General features: G+C 34.1%; 1 protein-coding gene across 1 annotated transcript; it reads left to right on the top strand.

Annotated features, from left to right (window-relative positions):
• The first annotated feature begins 6976 nt into the window (after nucleotides 1–6976).
• LOC127625661 (myosin regulatory light chain 2, ventricular/cardiac muscle isoform-like) lies at nucleotides 6977–26365 on the top strand. The gene is made up of 7 exons (XM_052100983.1): nucleotides 6977–7057; nucleotides 8875–8967; nucleotides 21610–21685; nucleotides 23016–23120; nucleotides 23223–23301; nucleotides 23472–23520; nucleotides 23613–26365. The coding sequence occupies exons 1-7, from the start codon at nucleotides 6992–6994 to the stop codon at nucleotides 23715–23717; spliced, it is 573 nt and encodes a 190-aa protein (XP_051956943.1). The 5' UTR covers nucleotides 6977–6991; the 3' UTR covers nucleotides 23718–26365.
• Nucleotides 26366–27484: the final 1119 nt, after the last annotated feature.

Genomic DNA, 27484 nt, shown 5'->3' with positions numbered 1-27484 from the left:
AGACCTGGCTGGAGTCACTCAGCACGCCCTGGATTCAAACTCGTGACTCCAGGTGTGATAGTCAGTGTCAATACTCGCTGAGATACTCAGACCCTCCCTAGCAACCGGGCCAATTTGGTTGCTAAGGAGACCAGGCTGGAGTCACTCAGCACGCCCTGGATTCAAACTCGCGACTCCAGCGGTGAAAGTCAGCGTCAATACTCGCTGAGATACTCAGACCCTTCCTAGCAACCGGGCCAATTTGGTTGCTAAGGAGACCAGGCTGGAGTCACTCAGCATGCCCTGGATTCAAACTCACGACTCCAGCAGTGAAAGTCAGCGTCAATACTTGCTGAGATACTCAGACCCTCCCTAGCAACCGGGCCAATTTGGTTGCTAAGGGACCAGGCTGGAATCACTCAGCACGCCCTGGATTCAAACTCGCGACTCCAGCGGTGAAAGTCAGCGTCAATACTCACTGAGATACTCAGACCCTCCCTAGCAACCGGGCCAATTTGGTTGCTAAGGAGACCTGGCTGGAGTCACTCAGCACGGTCTGGATTCAAACTCGTGACTCCAGCGGTGAAAGTCGGCATCAATACTCACTGAGATACTCAGACCCTCCTTAGCAACCAGGCCAATTTGGTTGCTAAGGAGACCTGGCTGGAGTCACTCAGCACGCCCTGGATTCAAACTCACGACTCCAGGTGTGATAGTCAGTGTCAATACTTGCTGAGATACTCAGACCCTCCCTAGCAACCGGGCCAATTTGGTTGCTAAGGAAACCTGGCTGGAGTCACTCAGCACGCCCTGGATTCAAACTCGCGACTCCAGGTGTGATAGTCAGCGTCAATACTCGCTGAGATACACAGACCCTCCCTAGCAACCGGGCCAATTTGGTTGCTTAGGAGACCAGGCTGGAGTCACTCAGCATGCCCTGGATTCAAACTCGCAACTCCAGGTGTGATAGTCAGCGTCAATACTTGCTGAGATACTCAGACCCTCCCTAGCAACCGGGCCAATTTGGTTGCTAAGGAGACCAGGCTGGAGTCACTCAGCATGCCCTGGATTCAAACTCACGACTCCAGCGGTGAAAGTCAGCATCAATACTCGCTGAGATACACAGACCCTCCCTAGCAACCGGGCCAATTTGGTTGCTAAGGAGACCAGACTGGAGTCACTCAGCACTCCATCCTGATCACACACTGATGGTTTTTGTGAATTTATGGATCATTTCGCATTCAATCATAAATCTAAATCTAAATCAGACATTGTATCATCAGGGTTGCAAAACATTTTGGCAAATTACACTTCCATGAATTCTCCATCTGTCTGTGAATAATTATTTTACAATGATTTTATAGAAATTGCACAAACAACGAAATAAGACGTGCAAACTCATTCACTGCGGTTTCATGATTCCACAGATAAGTCAAATCCATACAGTAGAGCTTTGCTATGGTAACTGAAACCAAACCCCCAGGGTTGGTTTTTGGGTCACCGCTGAGATATTGATTGGAGCTATTGGGTGTATCGATCCTGTTGATTGATTTGGAAGCTCACAGAACACAATATTGATTTCCCACATAGCTTGAGGAATACAAATTAAGACCTAGAAACCACATCTGATGGGTTATCCTGTATGTAACTTACAACATTACAATATTTAATCTTAAAAAGTGTATCAAATAAAATCTGGTGTCCGCTCCGCTCACGACCACAAACACTATATCAACGCATACTTTATGTACTAAATCAACCAGTCCATCTTTAGCAGTCTCTCAGTTTGCCTGGGTAAATAATAAAAGTATTATAAACAAACCATTGTTTTAATATGTTCCTAAATATTGACGATAAAATATACATCATTGCAAACCCGAGGCTTTCAAAAGACACATTTGTAGTCCACTCAGAGGCCGAGATATTCCACTAAACATGGGGAAAGGGCGGGGCTTCCAAAACAGACTGGATGTCTATGGGCGGAGTCACAAACCCCAGATCTGCTTATTCTTGAGCCACTGCAAGATTTACATTTCCTTTAGGAAACATCAGTGCATGCTAATGCTAATACAGTGATTGAGACATTTAAAATGTACGATTTAAGGGAAAAGTATATTTCTCAAGTCATCCTCTCCATGTAACAATGTTAACTCTAGTTTAACCCTTTAAGCTCTGAAGGTGTTTCAGTGGCATACCCCAAAATTAAAGGCGTATAACTCGACAATATAAACATGGAGGGTCGAGTGTTTGGTCTCATTGCACTGAAAATGTTTCTAATTGTTCTGAGAGTGTATCATAATGACATAAACTGTTGAAAAAGTACAAAAAAATAAAAAAATAAAACTTATTTGGCGTTATATTATTAAAATTGTGTTGATACGACAAAGCGATCAAAAGTTACAACATTACAAAAATAATTGATCATAGTGTCCAAAAACATCTCCAAACAAATAAAAGATAATAATTGTACATAAGAACTAATTACACATGCAAACACAACAATGACTAAAGGTTTGCATAGCATGCAGACATGATTTTAGTCATGAGATTTCACAGAATGAGTTTCATTCTGTGTCATTTGAGTCATCATTGAGTCTGTGTCGTGTACTGGCGCCATCTCCTGGTGGTCATATGTAACATTGTGCTTCATGTGGATTATCTAATGATCTATACATCTGATTATCTTGTGTGGACTCGATTGAAAGATAATCACAGACTCTAAATAATCATATGTGAGATTTTATGTTCCGTTTATATTTTCTGACATTATAAGTGAAAATGCGGCATATAAGCAACACTAACATAATTGTCAAAGACATATATTTAGCTGTTACTCGCTATATTTTCATCTGTGAGTAAAACAAATAATCTGGATATATTTTACTCTTTGAGATCTTTCCAACAACATATGACACATGACTATTTGATGACTTATGTTTTTACTGACTGCAATAATATGTACATTGAGTTTCATTCTGTGTCATTTGAGGCATCATTGAGTCTGTGTCGTGTATTTGGCGCCATCTCCTGGTGGTCATATGTAACATTGTGCTTCATGTGGATTATCTAATGATCTATACATCTGATTATCTTGTGTGTGGACTCGTTTGAAAGATAATCACCTCCTCTAAATAATGATATGTGATATTTTATGTTTCATTTATGTTTCGTGAAGTTATAAGGGAAAACGCGACATATAAGCAACACCAACATAATTGTCAAAGACATATATTTAGCTGTTACTCAACTTGTTCAGTTTTGGTCATAATGTGTACATGCATTGGAAAGAAGAGCTTCTAAGCTTTCAAACGACACATATATTGTGTATGTCCATCTGAGATTACAAGGTTAAATATTTAAAGTCAGACTATAAGTAGGGCTGCTAACTCCCTCTGTGTTTACTGTTCACAGACTGCCCACACTGCACCAGTGTCTCTCTCTCTCTCTCTCTCTCTCTCTCTCTCTCTCATCATTTAACATTGAATGGAATTTAGACATTTTTGTTATGCAAAATACTTTTTTTACTAAATCATGTTAACACACATATTGTTTATGTTTATGTGTCTATAGTTTTGAAACAGTATTTGAATGTTTACAGATTAAACCCCATTGACTTGCATTGGAAGTGACTCAATGGAACACACATTTGCCATTTGTGGTAATCAACATTATGCAACAAAAAAATAAAGTAATCTTTAAGAAAATAAGATATTTAATTTTGGTAAACGTTACACAATTCAATGTGATGGGATGTTTTTTGAAATTGAAATGTGTAAAAATAATTGGCACACATATATATATATATATAGTAATAAATGCAAAAAAAAGAAAAAATATATATATGTAATTTTGTGTGTGTGTGTGCATTTACTACTATATATATAGTTTGTGTGTGTTTGTGAGTGTGTATGTGATTGTGCGTGTTTGTTTGTGTGTGTTTGTTTGTGTATGTATGTGTGTGTGTTTGTTTATATATGTGTGTGTGTTTGTGTATATATGTGTTTGTGTGTGAATGTGTGTGTGTGTGTGTATATGGGTGTGTGTGTATATTTGTGTGTGTGTTTGTGAGTGTGTATGTATGTGCGTGTGATTGTGTGTGTTTGTGTGTGCGTGTATATGTGTGTGTGTGTGTGTGTGTGTGTGTGTGTTTGTGTGTGTGTGCCCATTTACTACTATGACTAAAAATAGGACATTATTATAAAGTGTTGGCCAGTGATCAATCTAATAAATGTTGCTGTTATTAAAAGAAAGAGACCAAAAAAACCCTCTTGAGCACAAATGAAGACAAAAAAAGAACAATCATAAAAGCCCATAAATCAAAGTTTGGCTTTTGTAGAGACACTTGCGTGTCACTGGAGGCAGTTAACGGTCACGGCTCTGGAATAATCTCGCTCAAGGCTAATAGCTCTGGCATGTAAATCTGCGTGTCATGCGTGACTGTCCTCAATGTGCAGCCGTTCATAGTGTTACTGACAGGTGCATTCTGTCTGGCACACTACAGGAGCATCTCACACTTTCACTGCAAATTCATGCTTGGATGAACTGAGAATACTTTTGCTAACTTGGACAGTGAATGATTTCCACTTACAGACCAGTTATTGATGTTGCTATAGTTTCATGGACTTGTCATGTCTATGTGGCATTATAGAGTTAATGACTGAAATTAATGAATAGTTCAAATTCCAATTTCACATTCTGTTTTGGATTTACGTCGATGTTTGGGGTCATTGTCCATCTGCATCACCCAACTTCTACTGATCTTCAGCTGGAACACTGCCACCCTGATATTATCCTGTAGGATATCTTGATAAACTTGGGAATTCATTTTTCCTTTGATGCTGGCAAGCGGTCCAGTCCCCGAAGCAGCAAAGCAGCCCCAAATCATGATGCTCCCTCCACCGTACTTCACCGGTGGGATGATGTTTTCATGTTGTCTAACTGTGGACAGATGAATATCTAACGTCCACTTCTAGTGAGAGTACCTATAGTACTAAATAATCTCCATTTATAGACAGTTTGTCTAACTGTGGACAGATGAATATCTAACGGCCACTTCTAGAGAGAGTACCTATAGTACTAAATCATCTCCATTTATAGACAGTTTGTCTAACTGTGGACAGATGAATATCTAACGGCCACTTCTAGAGAGAGTACCTATAGTACTAAATCACCTCCATTTATAGACAGTTTGTCTAACTGTGGACAGATGAATATCTAATGGCCACTTCTAGAGAGAGTACCTATAGTACTAAATCATCTCCATTTATAGACAGTTTGTCTAACTGTGCACAGATGAATATCTAACGGACACTTCTAGTGAGAGTAACTATAGTACTAAATCACCTCCATTTATAGACAGTTTGTCTAACTGTGGACAGATGAATATCTAACGGCCACTTCTAGAGAGAGTACCTATAGTACTAAATCACCTCCATTTATAGACAGTTTGTCTAACTGTGCACAGATGAATATCTAACGGACACTTCTAGTGAGAGTAACTATAGTACTAAATCACCTCCATTTATAGACAGTTTGTCTAACTGTGGACAGATGAATATCTAACGGCCACTTCTAGAGAGAGTACCTATAGTACTAAATCACCTCCATTTATAGACAGTTTGTCTAACTGTGGACAGATGAATATCTAACGGCCACTTCTAGAGAGAGTACCTATAGTACTAAATCACCTCCATTTATAGACAGTTTGTCTAACTGTGGACAGATGAATATCTAACGGCCACTTCTAGAGAGAGTACCTATAGTACTAAATCATCTCCATTTATAGACAGTTTGTCTAACTGTGCACAGATGAATATCTAACGGACACTTCTAGTGAGAGTAACTATAGTACTAAATCACCTCCATTTATAGACAGTTTGTCTAACTGTGGACAGATGAATATCTAACGGCCACTTCTAGAGAGAGTACCTATAGTACTAAATCACCTCCATTTATAGACAGTTTGTCTAACTGTGGACAGATGAATATCTAACGGCCACTTCTAGTGAGAGTACCTATAGTACTAAATCATCTCCATTTATAGACAGTTTGTCTAACTGTGGACAGATGAATATCTAATGGCCACTTCTAGTGAGAGTACCTATAGTACTAAATCATCTCCATTTATAGACAGTTTGTCTCACTGTGGACAGATGAATATCTAATGGCCACTTCTAGTGAGAGTACCTATAGTACTAAATCATCTCCATTTATAGACAGTTTGTCTCACTGTGCACAGATTAATATTTAAGCGCTTCAAGATAACTTTATTACCTTTTCTAGCTTTATGCAAACCAACAGTTCTTGATCACAGGTCTTCTGAGATCTCTTTCAGTACACGTCATCAGATGCTTCTTATGAATGAGCAAACTCAAAATGTTTGAGTGCTTTTTATAAGTCAAAGTCGCTCTAACCCACACCTCCAATCTAGTTTCATTAATTGGGTGCCAGGTTTGCCAACTCCTGACTCTAATTAGCTTTTGTTGACATCATTAGACTAGGGGTTCACATACTTTTTCTTTCCACTGTAGTTACAATCACATGACAGATATCAAAAATGAGCATTTTTACTGATATCAAGAATGGACATTTGCTCAAGTTTCCATGTAATCATTGATATCAGATATGGTCGTTTAACTGGTAAGAAATGGATTAAAGATATCGGTCATTGCGTTTCATAAGTGAACATAAACACCTCTCAAAGTGAGAAAGGTTTGGAAATACAGCGGACAGAAAGAGAGGCAAGATGAGACGTGGATGATGGGCATCAGTGAATCAAACAGCTGAGGAATGACAAAACATCTCTTCCATTCGTCCTCCAGAGAACAAGACCCGTGCTATTCTAAACCACTGTTGTTCCTAAATCACAATGGACCTTGTGGTTGGGGTACGGACCAGAGTGTGTTTAAATATGAAGGATTATTATCTACCTGTCACTTCCTAAACAGTGCATGTGTTATTTATATCAGCCAGTCCACAACAGCACGGCTAATCTACAAAAGACCGTCCGTCCATGCCTCATTGTCCAGCTTCAGGAGTTCCTCATTGTTGTGAACGCCCCCGTCCAGCACTGCTCATGGTGAGTAACCAGAACAACCGTAGGTTTGGTGTGGGATTGACTTACCGTTTCTTCAATGTGTAAAACTATCAAAAACCTCTAATTTTCCACAAGTCACGCACAGTTAAAGATGTCTAATTTTAAGGAATGTAAAGATGCTACAGTAAAAATAACGTGGTTAAAGGGTAGTGACATGACAACACATGCAATTTTACAGTACAATATTATTGATGTTTTATATTGTATGTATGTATATCTGTATATATTTTGTTTAACAAGACAATACATGTGCTTTTTTATGGTCAACTATTGTTAAAATTACAGTAAAAAGCAATCGTGTGTTCCCAGAAGTCCCTGTGTTGGAATAGTTATATTTCTTCTTATTTGTAATATCAGCGATGTACATTGAGGAGTTCTAAATTATATTGTATGTATTTTAATTAAAGGGATAGTTCACTCCTGTGTTGTTATAACCCGATATGACGTTCTGTCGTTTTCTGAACACAATAAATGTTGTGCTCGGTGATGTCATACAATGGCAGTTTATGGTGACACCTCTTCAAGCTTCAAAAGAACACAAAAGTATCATTCAGAAGTCTAATTAATTATTCATGAGCTCATGATTGTTATGTAAGTATACGATAAGATTTGATGAGAAACTGAAATCTGATGTATTATTTAGTGTAAACTGTTTAGTGTTTACTGACTGGTGATCTCCTGTGCGTGTTCATGATAGGACACGAAAGCAACAGTTCACACACCCCTCACGACATAGAGGCGTTCAAGCAAAAACCCGTTTTATTTTTCTAAATACAGCGATAGTGACGACAGAACACAACACAACTGCACACTAAACAGAGAAACTGGATAGCTCAGTGGCTAGTTTGAATCCAGGGCGTGCTGAGTGACTCCAGCCAGGTCTCCTTAGCAACCAAATTGGCCTGGTTGCTAGGGAGGGTAGAGTCACATGGGGTAACCTCCTCGTGGTCGCTATAATGTGGTTCTCGCTCTCGGTGGGGCGCGTGGTGAGTTGTGCGTGGATGCCGCGGAGATTAGCGTTATGTCTCCATGGCAACGCACCACGTGATAAGAGGCGCGGATTGATTGTCTCAAGCATGGAGGCAACTGAGATTCGTCCTCCGCCACCCGGATTGAGGCGAGTCACTACTCCACCATGAGGACTTAGAAGCACTTTGGGAATTGGGCGTTCCAAATTGGGAGAAAAAGTAAAAAAAGTCAAATAAATATATATATAAATGTAAATGCTGACGCACTATGGACTTGCTGTTGCACATCAGATTTACTGTCTAAATATAGACCTAAATATAGGAACATTAACAGGATATATATGTCAGCAGAGAATATGCTAAATAAACTGAAGAAATATTGAAGATAGGGTCTAAATTGGCCAAATACAACACTGTGGGCGGGGCCTCCAAGATTTGCGATTGGATTATGCACATATCGCCGTTATATCTGCAATCAGCATATGCATAAACATAAAACATACAGAACATTTATAAACAAATGCATATTGGTTGACCTAGGGACGGATTATAACTTGCAAAGGCCCCGGGGCCAATTATCTCCAAGGGCCCCCCTCCAAAGATTCGTTTTCATGGCCAAAAGTTGTTGAGAGGACAGTTCATCCATAAATCAACCCCAAAAGGAAATGTGTAGCAGAATGATTATGTTGCTCTCTCCGGTGGACTATGGTGGAAGAACACCTAATTCTCAAATCCCAAATCAACATCCTGTTGGGTGTGGCCAAATTCTGAATCGAGTGTTGAATTGTGTGTTTAACTATCAATCACCTGTTCGCTGTTCGTTTTCCGCAGGCGCCCAAGAAGGCAAAGAAAAGGGCCGCAGAAGGAGCAAACTCCAACGTGTTCTCCATGTTTGAACAAGCTCAGATCCAGGAGTTTAAGGAGGTCAGACGTCTCTTTGACTTTTGAGTTATTTTGAATGAGCGCAGCTGGTATTGTCTGCGAGGCGTTGGCGGTGACTGCGCTGTGCAATCTGATATTCCCCTCTGATCCCTATATATTTATAGAGGCACTTCTCAACATACCAGATTCACAGTATTCTGTTGGGATAACTGGCACATGTGTGGAATTCCCAATCTGTCAAGTATCTTTGGAATTGTGCTATCATAATTTATGGATCACAAATGAGATTTCTTTATCTCAGATGTTTCTCCTAGACAGCAATGAGATTAAACGGAAACCAAGTTTTGCGTTCTCTCACAATCAGTTTTGTGTTCCCTCACAATCAGTTTTGTGTTCTCTCACAATAGTTTTGTGTTCCCTCACAATAGTTTTGTGTTCTCTCACAATAGTTTTGTGTTCCCTCACAACAGTTTTGCGTTCCATCACAATCAGTTTTGTGTTCCCTCACAATAGTTTTGTGTTCCCTCACAACAGTTTTGTGTTCCCTCACAATAGTTTTGCGTTCCCTCACAACAGTTTTGTGTTCCCTCACAATAGTTTTGTGTTCTCTCACAATAGTTTTGTGTTCTCTCACAATAGTTTTGTGTTCCCTCACAACAGTTTTGTGTTCTCTCACAATAGTTTTGTGTTCTCTCACAATAGTTTTGTGTTCCCTCACAATAGTTTTGTGTTCCATCACAATCAGTTTTGCGTTCCCTCACAATCAGTTTTGCGTTCTCTCACAATCAGTTTTGCGTTCCATCACAATCAGTTTTGCGTTCCCTCACAATCAGTTTTGCGTTCCATCACAATCAGTTTTGCGTTCCATCACAATCAGTTTTGCGTTCCCTCACAATCAGTTTTGCGTTCCATCACAATCAGTTTTGCGTTCCCTCACAATCAGTTTTGCGTTCTCTCACAATCAGTTTTGCGTTCCATCACAATCAGTTTTGCGTTCTCTCACAATCAGTTTTGCGTTCCATCACAATCAGTTTTGCGTTCCCTCACAATCAGTTTTGCGTTCCCTCAAAATAGTTTTGCGTTCCCTCACAATCAGTTTTGCGTTCTCTCACAATTAGTTTTGCGTTCCCTCAAAATTGTTTTGCGTTCCCTCACAATCAGTTTTGCGTTCTCTCACAATCAGTTTTGCGTTCCCTCAAAATAGTTTTGCGTTCTCTCACAATCAGTTTTGCGTTCTCTCACAATCAGTTTTGCGTTCTCTCTCAATAGTTTTGCGTTCTCTCACAATCAGTTTTGCGTTCTCTCACAATAGTTTTGCGTTCTCTCACAATCAGTTTTGCGTTCCCTCACAATCAGTTTTGCGTTGCCTCACAATAGTTTTGCGTTGCCTCACAATCAGTTTTGCGTTCTCTCACAATCAGTTTTGCGTTGCCTCACAATAGTTTTGCGTTCCCTCACAATCAGTTTTGCGTTCCCTCACAATCAGTTTTGCGTTCTCTCACAATAGTTTTGCGTTGCCTCACAATAGTTTTGCGTTCCCTCACAATCAGTTTTGCGTTCCCTCATAATAGTTTTGCGTTCCCTCACAATCAGTTTTGCGTTCTCTCACAATAGTTTTGCGTTGCCTCACAATAGTTTTGCGTTCCCTCACAATCAGTTTTGCGTTCCCTCACAATCAGTTTTGCGTTCCCTCACAATAGTTTTGTGTTCCCTCACAATCAGTTTTGCGTTCCCTCACAATCAGTTTTGCGTTCCCTCACAATAGTTTTGTGTTCCCTCACAATCAGTTTTGTGTTCTCTCACAATAGTTTTGCGTTCCCTCACAATCAGTTTTGCGTTCTCTCACAATCATTACTTACAATACCATTACAATACCATCATTACATACAATACCATTACAATACCATCATTACATAAAATACCATTACAATACCATCATTACATACAATACCCTTACAATACCATCATTACATACAATACCATTACAATACCATCATTACATACAATACCATTACAATACCATCATTACATAAAATACCATTACAATACCATCATTACATACAATACCCTTACAATACCATCATTACACACAATACCATTACAATACCATCATTATTTACAATACCAATACATTACCATCATTACGTACAATACCCTTACAATACCATCATTACGTACAATACCATTACAATACCATCAATACGTGCAATACAATTACAATACCATCATTACATACAATACCATTACAATACCATCATTACGTACAATACCCTTACAATACCATCATTACGTGCAATACCATTACAATACCCTTACAATACCATCATTACGTGCAATACCATTACAATACCATCAATACGTGCAATACAATTACAATACCATCATTACATACAATACCATTACAATACCATCATTACGTACAATACCCTTACAATACCATCATTACGTACAATACAATTACAATACCATAATTACGTACAATACAATTACAATACCATCATTACGTACAATACCATTACAATACCATCATTACGTACAATACAATTACAATACCATCATTACGTACAATACAATTACAATACCATCATTACGTACAATACAATTACAATACCATCATTACGTACAATACCCTTACAATACCATCATTACGTACAATACAATTACAATACCATCATTACATACAATACCATCACAATACCATCATTACGTACAATACCCTTACAATACCATCATTACGAACAATACAATTACAATACCATCATTACATACAATACCATTACAATACCATCATTACATACAATACCATTACAATACCATCATTACGTACAATACAATTACAATACCATCATTATATACAATACCATTACAATACCATCATTACATACAATACCCTTACAATACCATCATTATGTACAATACCATCATTATATACAATACAATTACAATACCATCATTACATACAATACCAATACATTACCATCATTACGTACAATACAATTACAATACCATCATTACGTACAATACAATTACAATACCATAATTACATACAATACCATTACAATACCATCATTACATACAATACCATTACAATACCATCATTATGTACAATACCATTAAAATACCATCATTACGTACAATACAATTACAATACCATCATTACGTACAATACCATTACAATACCATCATTATATACAATACCATTACAATACCATCATTATGTACAATACCATCATTATATACAATACCATTACAATACCATCATTACATACAATACCATTACAATACCATCATTATGTACAATACCATCATTATATACAATACAATTACAATACCATCATTACATACAATACCAATACATTACCATCATTACGTACAATACCATTACAATACCATCATTATATATAATACCATTACAATACCATCATTATATATAATACCATTACAATACCATCATTATATACGATACCATTACAATACCATCATTACATACAATACCATTACAATACCATCATTACATACAATACCATTACAATACCATCATTATGTACAATACCATCATTATATACAATACCATTACAATACCATCATTACATACAATACCATTACAATACCATCATTATATACAATACCATTACAATACCATCATTACATACAATACCATCATTATGTACAATACCATCATTATATACAATACCATTACAATACCATCATTACATACAATACCATTACAATACCATCATTATGTACAATACCATCATTATATACAATACAATTACAATACCATCATTACATACAATACCAATACATTACCATCATTACGTACAATACCATTACAATACCATCATTATATATAATACCATTACAATACCATCATTATATATAATACCATTACAATACCATCATTATATACGATACCATTACAATACCATCATTATATATAATACCATTACAATACCATCATTACATACAATACCATTACAATACCATCATTACGTACAATACCATTACAATACCATCATTACGTACAATACCATTACAATACCATCATTACGTACAATACCCTTACAATACCATCATTATGTACAATACCATTACAATACCATCATTATATACAATACCATTACAATACCATCATTACATACAATACCATTACAATACCATCATTACGTACAATACCATTACAATACCATCATTACGTACAATACCATTACAATACCATAATTATATACAATACCATTACAATACCATCATTACATACAATACCCTTACAATACCATCATTATGTACAATACCATTACAATACCATCATTATGTACAATACCATTACAATACCATCATTACATACAATACCATTACAATACCATCATTACATACAATACCATTACAATACCATAATTATATACAATACCATTACAATACCATCATTACATACAATACCCTTACAATACCATCATTATGTACAATACCATTACAATACCATCATTATATACAATACCATTACAATACCATCATTACATACAATACCATTACAATACCATCATTACATAAAATACCATTACAATACCATCATTATATATAATACCCTTACAATACCATCATTACGTATAATACAATTACAATACCATCATTACATACAATACCATCACAATACCATCATTACGTACAATACCCTTACAATACCATCATTACTGAACAATACAATTACAATACCATCATTACATACAATACCATTACAATACCATCATTACATACAATACCATTACAATACCATCATTACGTACAATACAATTACAATACCATCATTATATACAATACCATTACAATACCATCATTACATACAATACCCTTACAATACCATCATTATGTACAATACCATCATTATATACAATACAATTACAATACCATCATTACATACAATACCAATACATTACCATCATTACGTACAATACAATTACAATACCATCATTACGTACAATACAATTACAATACCATAATTACATACAATACCATTACAATACCATCATTACATACAATACCATTACAATACCATCATTATGTACAATACCATTAAAATACCATCATTACGTACAATACAATTACAATACCATCATTACGTACAATACCATTACAATACCATCATTATATACAATACCATTACAATACCATCATTATGTACAATACCATCATTATATACAATACCATTACAATACCATCATTACATACAATACCATTACAATACCATCATTATGTACAATACCATCATTATATACAATACAATTACAATACCATCATTACATACAATACCAATACATTACCATCATTACGTACAATACCATTACAATACCATCATTATATATAATACCATTACAATACCATCATTATATATAATACCATTACAATACCATCATTATATACTGATACCATTACAATACCATCATTACATACAATACCATTACAATACCATCATTACATACAATACCATTACAATACCATCATTATGTACAATACCATCATTATATACAATACCATTACAATACCATCATTACATACAATACCATTACAATACCATCATTATATACAATACCATTACAATACCATCATTACATACAATACCATTACAATACCATCATTATGTACAATACCATCATTATATACAATACCATTACAATACCATCATTACATACAATACCATTACAATACCATCATTATGTACAATACCATCATTATATACAATACAATTACAATACCATCATTACATACAATACCAATACATTACCATCATTACGTACAATACCATTACAATACCATCATTATATATAATACCATTACAATACCATCATTATATACGATACCATTACAATACCATCATTATATATAATACCATTACAATACCATCATTACATACAATCATTACGTACAATACCATTACAATACCATCATTACGTACAATACCATTACAATACCATCATTACATACAATACCCTTACAATACCATCATTATGTACAATACCATTACAATACCATCATTATATACAATACCATTACAATACCATCATTACATACAATACCATTACAATACCATCATTACATACAATACCATTACAATACCATCATTACGTACAATACCATTACAATACCATCATTACGTACAATACCATTACAATACCATCATTACGTACAATACCATTACAATACCATAATTATGTACAATACCATTACAATACCATAATTATATACAATACCATTACAATACCATCATTACATACAATACCCTTACAATACCATCATTATGTACAATACCATTACAATACCATCATTATGTACAATACCATTACAATACCATCATTACATACAATACCATTACAATACCATCATTACATACAATACCATTACAATACCATCATTACATACAATACCATTACAATACCATCATTACATACAATACCATTACAATACCATAATTATATACAATACCATTACAATACCATCATTACATACAATACCCTTACAATACCATCATTATGTACAATACCATTACAATACCATCATTATATACAATACCATTACAATACCATCATTACATACAATACCATTACAATACCATCATTACATAAAATACCATTACAATACCATCATTATATATAATACCCTTACAATACCATCATTACATACAATACCATTACAATACCATCATTATATACAATACCATTACAATACCATCATTACGTACGATACAATTACAATACCATCATTACGTACAATACAATTACAATACCATCATTACATACAATACCATTACAATACCATCATTACATACAATACCATTACAATACCATCATTATGTACAATACCATTAAAATACCATCATTACGTACAATACAATTACAATACCATCATTACGTACAATACCATTACAATACCATCATTATATACAATACCATTACAATACCATCATTATGTACAATACCATCATTATATACAATACCATTACAATACCATCATTACATACAATACCATTACAATACCATCATTATGTACAATACCATCATTATATACAATACAATTACAATACCATCATTACATACAATACCAATACATTACCATCATAACGTACAATACCATTACAATACCATCATTATATATAATACCATTACAATACCATCATTATATATAATACCATTACAATACCATCATTATATACGATACCATTACAATACCATCATTACATACAATACCATTACAATACCATCATTACATACAATACCATTACAATACCATCATTACATACAATACCATTACAATACCATCATTACATACAATACCATTACAATACCATAATTATATACAATACCATTACAATACCATCATTACATACAATACCCTTACAATACCATCATTATGTACAATACCATTACAATACCATCATTATATACAATACCATTACAATACCATCATTACATACAATACCATTACAATACCATCATTACATAAAATACCATTACAATACCATCATTATATATAATACCCTTACAATACCATCATTACGTACAATACAATTACAATACCATCATTACATACAATACCATCACAATACCATCATTACGTACAATACCCTTACAATACCATCATTACGAACAATACAATTACAATACCATCATTACATACAATACCATTACAATACCATCATTACATACAATACCATTACAATACCATCATTACGTACAATACAATTACAATACCATCATTATATACAATACCATTACAATACCATCATTACATACAATACCCTTACAATACCATCATTATGTACAATACCATCATTATATACAATACAATTACAATACCATCATTACATACAATACCAATACATTACCATCATTACGTACAATACAATTACAATACCATCATTACGTACAATACAATTACAATACCATAATTACATACAATACCATTACAATACCATCATTACATACAATACCATTACAATACCATCATTATGTACAATACCATTAAAATACCATCATTACGTACAATACAATTACAATACCATCATTACGTACAATACCATTACAATACCATCATTATATACAATACCATTACAATACCATCATTATGTACAATACCATCATTATATACAATACCATTACAATACCATCATTACATACAATACCATTACAATACCATCATTATGTACAATACCATCATTATATACATTTACATTTACATTTATGCATTTGGCAGACGCTTTTATCCAAAGCGACTTACAGAGCCCTTATTACAGGGACAATCCCCCCGGAGCAACCTGGAGTTAAGTGCCTTGCTCAAGGACACAATGGTGGTGGCTGTGGGGTTTGAACCAGTGTCCTTCTGATTACCAGATTACCAGTTATGTGCTTAGACCACTACACCACCACCACTCCATATACAATACAATACAATTACAATACCATCATTACATACAATACCAATACATTACCATCATTACGTACAATACCATTACAATACCATCATTATATATAATACCATTACAATACCATCATTATATATAATACCATTACAATACCATCATTATATACGATACCATTACAATACCATCATTACATACAATACCATTACAATACCATCATTACATACAATACCATTACAATACCATCATTATGTACAATACAATTACAATACCATCATTATATACAATACCATTACAATACCATCATTACATACAATACCATTACAATACCATCATTATATACAATACCATTACAATACCATCATTACATACAATACCATTACAATACCATCATTATGTACAATACCATCATTATATACAATACCATTACAATACCATCATTATGTACAATACCATTACAATACCATCATTATGTACAATACCATTACAATACCATCATTATATACAATACCATTACAATACCATCATTACATACAATACCATTACAATACCATCATTATATACAATACCATTACAATACCATCATTACATACAATACCATTACAATACCATCATTATGTACAATACCATCATTATATACAATACCATTACAATACCATCATTACATACAATACCATTACAATACCATCATTATGTACAATACCATCATTATATACAATACAATTACAATACCATCATTACATACAATACCAATACATTACCATCATTACGTACAATACCATTACAATACCATCATTATATATAATACCATTACAATACCATCATTATATACGATACCATTACAATACCATCATTATATATAATACCATTACAATACCATCATTACGTACAATACCATTACAATACCATCATTACGTACAATACCATTACAATACCATCATTACGTACAATACCATTACAATACCATAATTATGTACAATACCATTACAATACCATAATTATATACAATACCATTACAATACCATCATTACATACAATACCCTTACAATACCATCATTACATACAATACCCTTACAATACCATCATTATGTACAATACCATTACAATACCATCATTATGTACAATACCATTACAATACCATCATTACATACAATACCATTACAATACCATCATTACATACAATACCATTACAATACCATCATTACATACAATACCATTACAATACCATCATTACATACAATACCCTTACAATACCATCATTATGTACAATACCATTACAATACCATCATTATATACAATACCATTACAATACCATCATTACATACAATACCATTACAATACCATCATTACATAAAATACCATTACAATACCATCATTATATATAATACCCTTACAATACCATCATTACATACAATACCATTACAATACCATCATTATATACAATACCATTACAATACCATCATTACGCATACGATACAATTACAATACCATCATTACGTACAATACAATTACAATACCATCATTACATACAATACCATTACAATACCATCATTACATACAATACCATTACAATACCATCATTATGTACAATACCATTAAAATACCATCATTACGTACAATACAATTACAATACCATCATTACGTACAATACCATTACAATACCATCATTATATACAATACCATTACAATACCATCATTATGTACAATACCATCATTATATACAATACCATTACAATACCATCATTACATACAATACCATTACAATACCATCATTATGTACAATACCATCATTATATACAATACAATTACAATACCATCATTACATACAATACCAATACATTACCATCATAACGTACAATACCATTACAATACCATCATTATATATAATACCATTACAATACCATCATTATATACGATACCATTACAATACCATCATTACATACAATACCATTACAATACCATCATTACATACAATACCATTACAATACCATCATTACATACAATACCATTACAATACCATCATTATGTACAATACCATCATTATATACAATACCATTACAATACCATCATTACATACAATACCATTACAATACCATCATTATATACAATACCATTACAATACCATCATTACATACAATACCATTACAATACCATCATTATGTACAATACCATCATTATATACAATACCATTACAATACCATCATTACATACAATACCATTACAATACCATCATTATGTACAATACCATCATTACATACAATACCAATACATTACCATCATTACGTACAATACCATTACAATACCATCATTATATATAATACCATTACAATACCATCATTATATACGATACCATTACAATACCATCATTTTATATAATACCATTACAATACCATCATTACATACAATACCATTACAATACCATCATTACGTACAATACCATTACAATACCATCATTACGTACAATACCATTACAATACCATCATTACATACAATACCCTTACAATACCATCATTACATACAATACCATTACAATACCATCATTACATACAATACCATTACAATACCATCATTACATACAATACCATTACAATACCATCATTACGTACAATACCATTACAATACCATCATTATGTACAATACCATTACAATACCATAATTATATACAATACCATTACAATACCATCATTACATACAATACCCTTACAATACCATCATTATGTACAATACCATTACAATACCATCATTATGTACAATACCATTACAATACCATCATTACATACAATACCATTACAATACCATCATTACATACAATACCATTACAATACCATCATTACATACAATACCATTACAATACCATAATTATATACAATACCATTACAATACCATCATTACATACAATACCCTTACAATACCATCATTATGTACAATACCATTACAATACCATCATTATATACAATACCATTACAATACCATCATTACATACAATACCATTACAATACCATCATTACATAAAATACCATTACAATACCATCATTATATATAATACCATTACAATACCATCATTATGTGCAATACCATTACAATACCATCATTACATACAATACCATTACAATACCATCATTACATACAATACCATTACAATACCATCATTATGTACAATACCATTACAATACCATCATTACATACAATACCATTACAATACCATCATTATGTACAATACCCTTACAATACCATCATTATGTACAATACCATTACAATACCATCATTATATACAATACCATTACAATACCATCATTACATACAATACCATTACAATACCATCATTACATAAAATACCATTACAATACCATCATTACATACAATACCCTTACAATACCATCATTACATACAATACCATTACAATACCATCATTACATACAATACCATTACAATACCATCATTACATACAATACCATTACAATACCATCATTATGTACAATGCCATTACAATACCATCATTACATACAATACCCTTACAATACCATCATTACATACAATACCCTTACAATACCATCATTACATAAAATACCATTACAATACCATCATTACGTACAATACCATTACAATACCATCATTACGTACAATGCCATTACAATACCATCATTACATACAATACCCTTACAATACCATCATTACATACAATACCCTTACAATACCATCATTACATAAAATACCCTTACAATACCATCATTACATACAATACCCTTACAATACCATCATTACATACAATACCCTTACAATACCATCATTACATACAATACCATTACAATACCATCATTACATACAATACCATTACAATACCATCATTACGTACAATACCATTACAATACCATCATTACGTACAATACCATTACAATACCATCATTACGTACAATACCATTACAATACCATCATTACGTACAATGCCATTACAATACCATCATTACATACAATACCATTACAATACCATCATTACGTACAATGCCATTACAATACCATCATTACGTACAATGCCATTACAATACCATCATTACGTACAATGCCATTACAATACCATCATTACGTACAATGCCATTACAATACCATCATTACGTACAATGCCATTACAATACCATCATTACGTACAATACCATTACAATACCATCATTACGTACAATACCATTACAATACCATCATTACATACAATACCATTACAATACCATCATTACGTACAATACCCTTTCCATCTGGTTTGACATGGTTCTTCTCCATGTTTTCAGGCGTTCACCATCATGGATCAGAACAGAGACGGCTTCATTGACAAGAATGACCTGAGAGACACGTTTGCAGCTTTAGGTTTGTTTAGACAAGTTTAGTAAACATATGAGACAACTGAGATTGTAAACAACACAAGCATATTTCTAATATTGCAAAATTGTTTATTTCTTAAGAACAGAATGCAGCATTAAAGGGATAGTTCAACCAAAAGGAAAGATTCCCTCATCATTTACTCACCCTCATGTTATCCCAGATGTGTATGAATGTCTTTCTTCTGTAGAACACAAATGAAGAGTTTTAGAAGGATATTTCAGCTCTGTAGATCAATATGCAAGTGAATGGCAACCAGAACTTTGAAGCTCCAAAAAGCACATAAAGGCAGCATAAAAGAACTCTATATTGCTCCAGTGGTTTAATCCATGTGATTCAATATGATAGGTGTGGGTAAGGAACATATTCATATTTACTTTTTTTTTACTTTAAATCTCCACTTTCACTTTCAGAATGTGAACTATCCCACTAACCTTTGATAATATTCACCATAAAGTTTTTCTTAGATAATGTAAGTACGGAAGCCCCGAAACTGCACTGTGAAATAAACATTTCAATAGGTGAATTTTTTTTAATAGGTGTCTTGGTGCCTACTTTTAGTCTCCAAACTTTTTTTTTTTTTTTTCAAATAAATGTTTTGTCTCTCTCAAAAGTGTTTTTTCTCACAAAAATTAGTTTTCTCTCAAAAACGATATGTATTATATATATTGATTAAGATTTGCATAACATTCATATTATACATATTATACGACTATAAATAAAATAAATAATGTATACAAATTTTTTGAATTTTGTCAAAATAACAAGAAAAAAGTAATAATATTTAGAGAAGAGTTAAAATTACAAGAATTAAGTCATAATATTTAGAAAATAAGTTAAACATTGAGGAAGAAAAAAAATATCCAGAATAAATTTGTAATATTTTGAGAATAAATTCAAAATTACGAGAATAAATTCAAAATTATGAGAACAAAGTCATAATATTGCTAACACATGCTAGCATCTCCTAGCGAAGTGCTAAAACATACTAAAAACGTTCTAGTATGCTAGTATCACCTAGCGAAGTGCTAAAACATGCTAAAAACGTGCTAGTATCCTGTTAACACATTCTAGCATCACCTAGCAACATACTAAAACATGCTAGCATCATGCTAACACAAACATAACACCTACATGCTACCATCATGAAAAACACATGCTAGCAACATTCTATGACCATTATTTTAGTGCTTAGCAACAAGTTAAAAAATGCTATTTAACGAGTTTTGACACGGCAAGCACCACTCACATTTTCTTCAGGAAATGTACCTATCTAGTTATTATTATTATTATTATTCCCATATCTTTTGATTGACAGGACGCCTCAATGTGAAACAGGAAGAGATTGATGAAATGCTCAATGAAGCGTCTGGACCGATCAATTTCACCGTGTTCCTCACAATGTTTGGAGAGAAACTCAAGGGTCAGGATTCTGAAAACCAAATGGATGTTTTAACACGTTCACGAACTTCATCTAGTTTTCTGTTTGTACAGGCAGTTCGTTCACTTATGTGTTTCATTATAGGTGCTGATCCAGAGGAAACCATCCTGAACGCCTTCAAAGTGTTTGATCCGGAGGGGAAGGGAATTCTCAAGAAGGAATAGTTAGATATTTCATATTCTCTTTCTGTCTCTGTCAGGGTCGGTAATAGGATGTGATCTTGCATTTTGAGCTTTAGGGTGGGCAAGTGGGTCCCTCTTGGGGGGGTATTACTTGGGGGATGTAACATAAGTATTTAAGTAGAAATTATATTCAATGTTGATTCCTTTTCAGTGTGACCGAGATGCTGACCACACAGGCGGACAGATTTTCAGCCGAGGAGGTGAGGGATGTTTCACACACCCTACAGGTTAATACTGATGGTTGCAGGTTGCCATGGATACCGTGACAGTTCCACTGACCTCTCATCCTCAGATGGAGCAAATGTTCACCGCATTCCCCCCTGACCCTGCGGGAAACCTGGACTACCGGAATCTGGTCCATGTCATCACTCACGGAGAAGAAAAAGACCAGGAATAATTCACGTAGCCCTCGGCCAATCCCAGCGCTCCCTGTGTGCTTGTCCACGCCCACTTATTTATGATTGACAGGCTTGAATCAATAGAGAAGAGTATGATTGCACAACGTGTAATATTACTTCTTTGTTTGTAAAATAAATCACGTCAAAATCCATTTATGCAATTTTTTAATAATCCAATAAACACTTACAGTATAGGGGAGCTATATACTGTATTTCAGTAACGATGAAATCTGGAGAGAAAAGTCCTATTTAAACAAATGTTTGTTTGGTCAAGCAGAGGTTTTGTATGTTGCATTTTCCATTTTAGTTGTTTAATGAATCATTTTGTGATTCATAACTGTTTTACTTTTTTAATTTGACTGAAAAGCCTTTATTAGGCTGTTTAATGTCTACGTAGATTTAAAGAGGCTTAGATTTTGTTTTGGGGGTTGTGATGAGGGATTGATGGGGGGACGAGTCCCCTTTCATGTTCACATGAAACCTACAGCTTTGGTTTAATGGTAGCTTCCATTGTGACAACTTACCCCATAAAGTGTGTCAAAATGTGCCACTATTGGGGCAAGTTGTCACAAAAGCTTGATGTGTGTTCAACTAGCTGTATCATTTTTCCTGGGCAAAAACAGTGAAAACGTTCAAATAGCTTTATTTATTTTAGTCAAGACTTTAAGATATGTGATCAGAAACAAATAAATCTACCCTGAGAAATATTTAAAGTGTTTCTAGCGAGTCAGTCCACTGTCGGCCATATTTGAATCGCTCTCGAGATGTTATTTCCAGTCATGGCAGTGCAGCTTCTACCAACTGGAATGGGAAAATACCAAAATCTCCTGAACAGTAGGTCAAGATTACGATCAAAGAACCTATTTCAAATTAGCCGTAAAATATGTCAACACTGGGATCATAAATTGTGCTCCTTTACCTCGGATCACAACAAAAAGCGCATTTTTTCCAGCTTGTATAGCTAAGGCGCATGCGCGTTCTCATGGTGATTGACAGGCTATGTCTGTATATAAAAGGTGATTGGCTCTTTTAGCTGTAAGGCGGGACTTCCTTTCTACCGTTGGGCGTTCCGATATCTCCCATTCGTTTTAATAGAAGTGGCCCATCTCTGCTAAATATTATGTGATAATAGCGCAATATTTTATTTTTTATGGGAATGACAACGAGGCTGTTAGGGATAGACTTACAGTCTCTTCAGTTCCACGCACGGTATAAAGCTGTAAAAAGCCCCTAGAGCTGGTCCGCAGAACGATCCAAATACACTTTAAACGGCAGTATAGCCCACTGAAGAGAAAATGCCTCACATCCTCGTTGTTTTTCCCGCTTAAAATCAAAGATGGCGCTGCTGTCAATACGGTCTATAACTGCAGTAAAGTTATCCAGTGCATTGTTGTTTTGGCTAATATTTGTATGAAATCTAAAGGCCTCTGTTTAATTCTATAATCATTTATTTATTAGCAAATTACACGTGCTCCCTTTGTTTTACCCAAATATTAGTTATTAAAGTAGCATCAAATGCCATTCTGAACTTTTCACCTGACCGAATTTGACATTCTCTTGAATAACCAAACATAATACATGTATCTAAACTGTACTGAAAGTGGCAGTCACACAAATGGGTTCTACCATACTGTGATGATGTCTAAAATGGGAAAGGACAGTGGGCATTTCATTTTCCGTTTTTGACGATTTGGGCCATAGTGCCCCTTAAAATGTCTGTCCTTACCAAACCTTTCATTCGAAAGGGAGTGTATACACATTTTTTCAGTATGAATTACACATAGTGTATCACAAATGTATGCGTGGTGTGTGTGTGTGTGTGTGTGTGTGTGTGTGTGTGTGTGTGTGTGGTGGGTATTTTGCGACCCTCACTTCATGATACTGATAACAGATGGCAGAAATTAAATTTTCTGCTGGGATAAAGTCAAAGCCCTGTTATGAAAAAACGAATTCTAATGTATTATTGTGAAAATGTTCATTGATCTTTGTGTGTGTTCATGATAGGACACGAGAGCCACAGTTCACAAAGCCCCCTCATGACATTGGGGCGTTCAAGCGATAACTTGTTTTGTTTCTCTAAAAACAGTGATAGTGACAACAGAACACAACACAGCTGCACACAAAACAGAGAACAGAACTTACTAAACATGTCTGAAGAGTTTGTTTTTGAAGAATTGATGCAGTTCTATGCCCAGCCTTGTTTTTTTTGTTTTGTTTTTTTTGGGACTGGTGCCAGCTCACCTTGGACTGAGTTGCCCGTGCAATGCCAAAAATAGAAAACAAGCGATCGATAGAATTTACTGTCACTCGTCACGGCTGGTTAGGACAAAAACTCTGATTAATATAGAAAATACCTTTTATCGCATGCCGTTTGCCGTTTGCCTCTCCGTGATCCACATACAACTTACCACACGCCCCAATCCTGCCTTTCACAGACATGAATGATCCCTCAAATCATGTGTGTTGTTGAAGAGAGATGTGTTCTTTACTAACAATTCACACTTACCATTTTCACCTGAAGAACCCCATAGACGTACACTGAAGGAGAAACTCACATAATTTCACAGAAAAAGTTTATACCATTTTGCTTGGTATTGCTATAAATAAAGAATAAATGTATGATATAATATTAATTTTAGGGCTGATTAAGATATCAATTGTATAGGTTTAATGCAATAAAAATAACACATTTACTGAATTTCAATTATTAGAACTGTTTCTTTCTGCTTTTGACTCAATTGATTTTATTCAATTGACATTCATAATATTTTAAAGTAAAAAAAACGATAAACCAAATCAGCATTAAAGTTTGTAGGGAAACAAAATCTGTTTTATTTTAATACAATGACAAAATAAAGGTTAGTTATATTATTTTAAAAATTGTAGGAAACAACATGTCTTTGTAATATGATGCTTGCTATTTTTTCACACAGTATCTTTTTTTTTAATACATGAAAAAATAAATAAAATAAAAGACACTGGCAATTTTGGCATTACAAATCAGGCCACTTTTCTATGTAAATTAATGTCAAAAAAAGTCTTTAAAAAAGTTCTCACAAAAGCTATTTAATGTATATTTTGAAGCCGTCACTCAACAAAATATTGTAACAATTTTTTATATTTACATATTTAAATTCCATGAAATAAAATTGAGTAATCTTTAACTAAATTAAATTAATAAAACTTAAATATATTCAAGGTCTATTCATTTAATTTGTTTAAAAATGACTAAATTCAATTTAAATGAATTTCGTTATGAAATTGAATTAAATGCAATAATGCAATTAGTTTGGCATTAATGGATTACCGCTACATCTTCAGTGTAATTATGGCAGGTGTCTTGTATCAGGTCCGTGTGTGCAATTCCACTCACACACACACATACACTCACACATACACACACATACACACACACACATGCACTCAAACGCACACACACTCACACACACACACAAACACACACACACTCAAACACACACACATACACTTATACACACAAACACACACACACTCAAACACACAAACACACACACACTCAAACACACACACATGCACTCAAACACACATACACACACATACATACACATATTATACACACACTCACACACACTCACATACTATACACTCACACACACACACCTACACTCAAACTTAAATACACAAACACACACACGTGCACTCAAATGCACACACATACACTTATACACACAAACACACACACACACAAACACACACACACTCAAACACACACACATGCACTCAAACA

This window comes from Xyrauchen texanus, chromosome 3, assembly GCF_025860055.1.
Source record: "Xyrauchen texanus isolate HMW12.3.18 chromosome 3, RBS_HiC_50CHRs, whole genome shotgun sequence".
Taxonomy (NCBI): domain Eukaryota; kingdom Metazoa; phylum Chordata; class Actinopteri; order Cypriniformes; family Catostomidae; genus Xyrauchen; species Xyrauchen texanus.
Note: the sequence above shows the minus strand (reverse complement) of the source record. Positions and strands in the feature narration are given on the sequence as shown.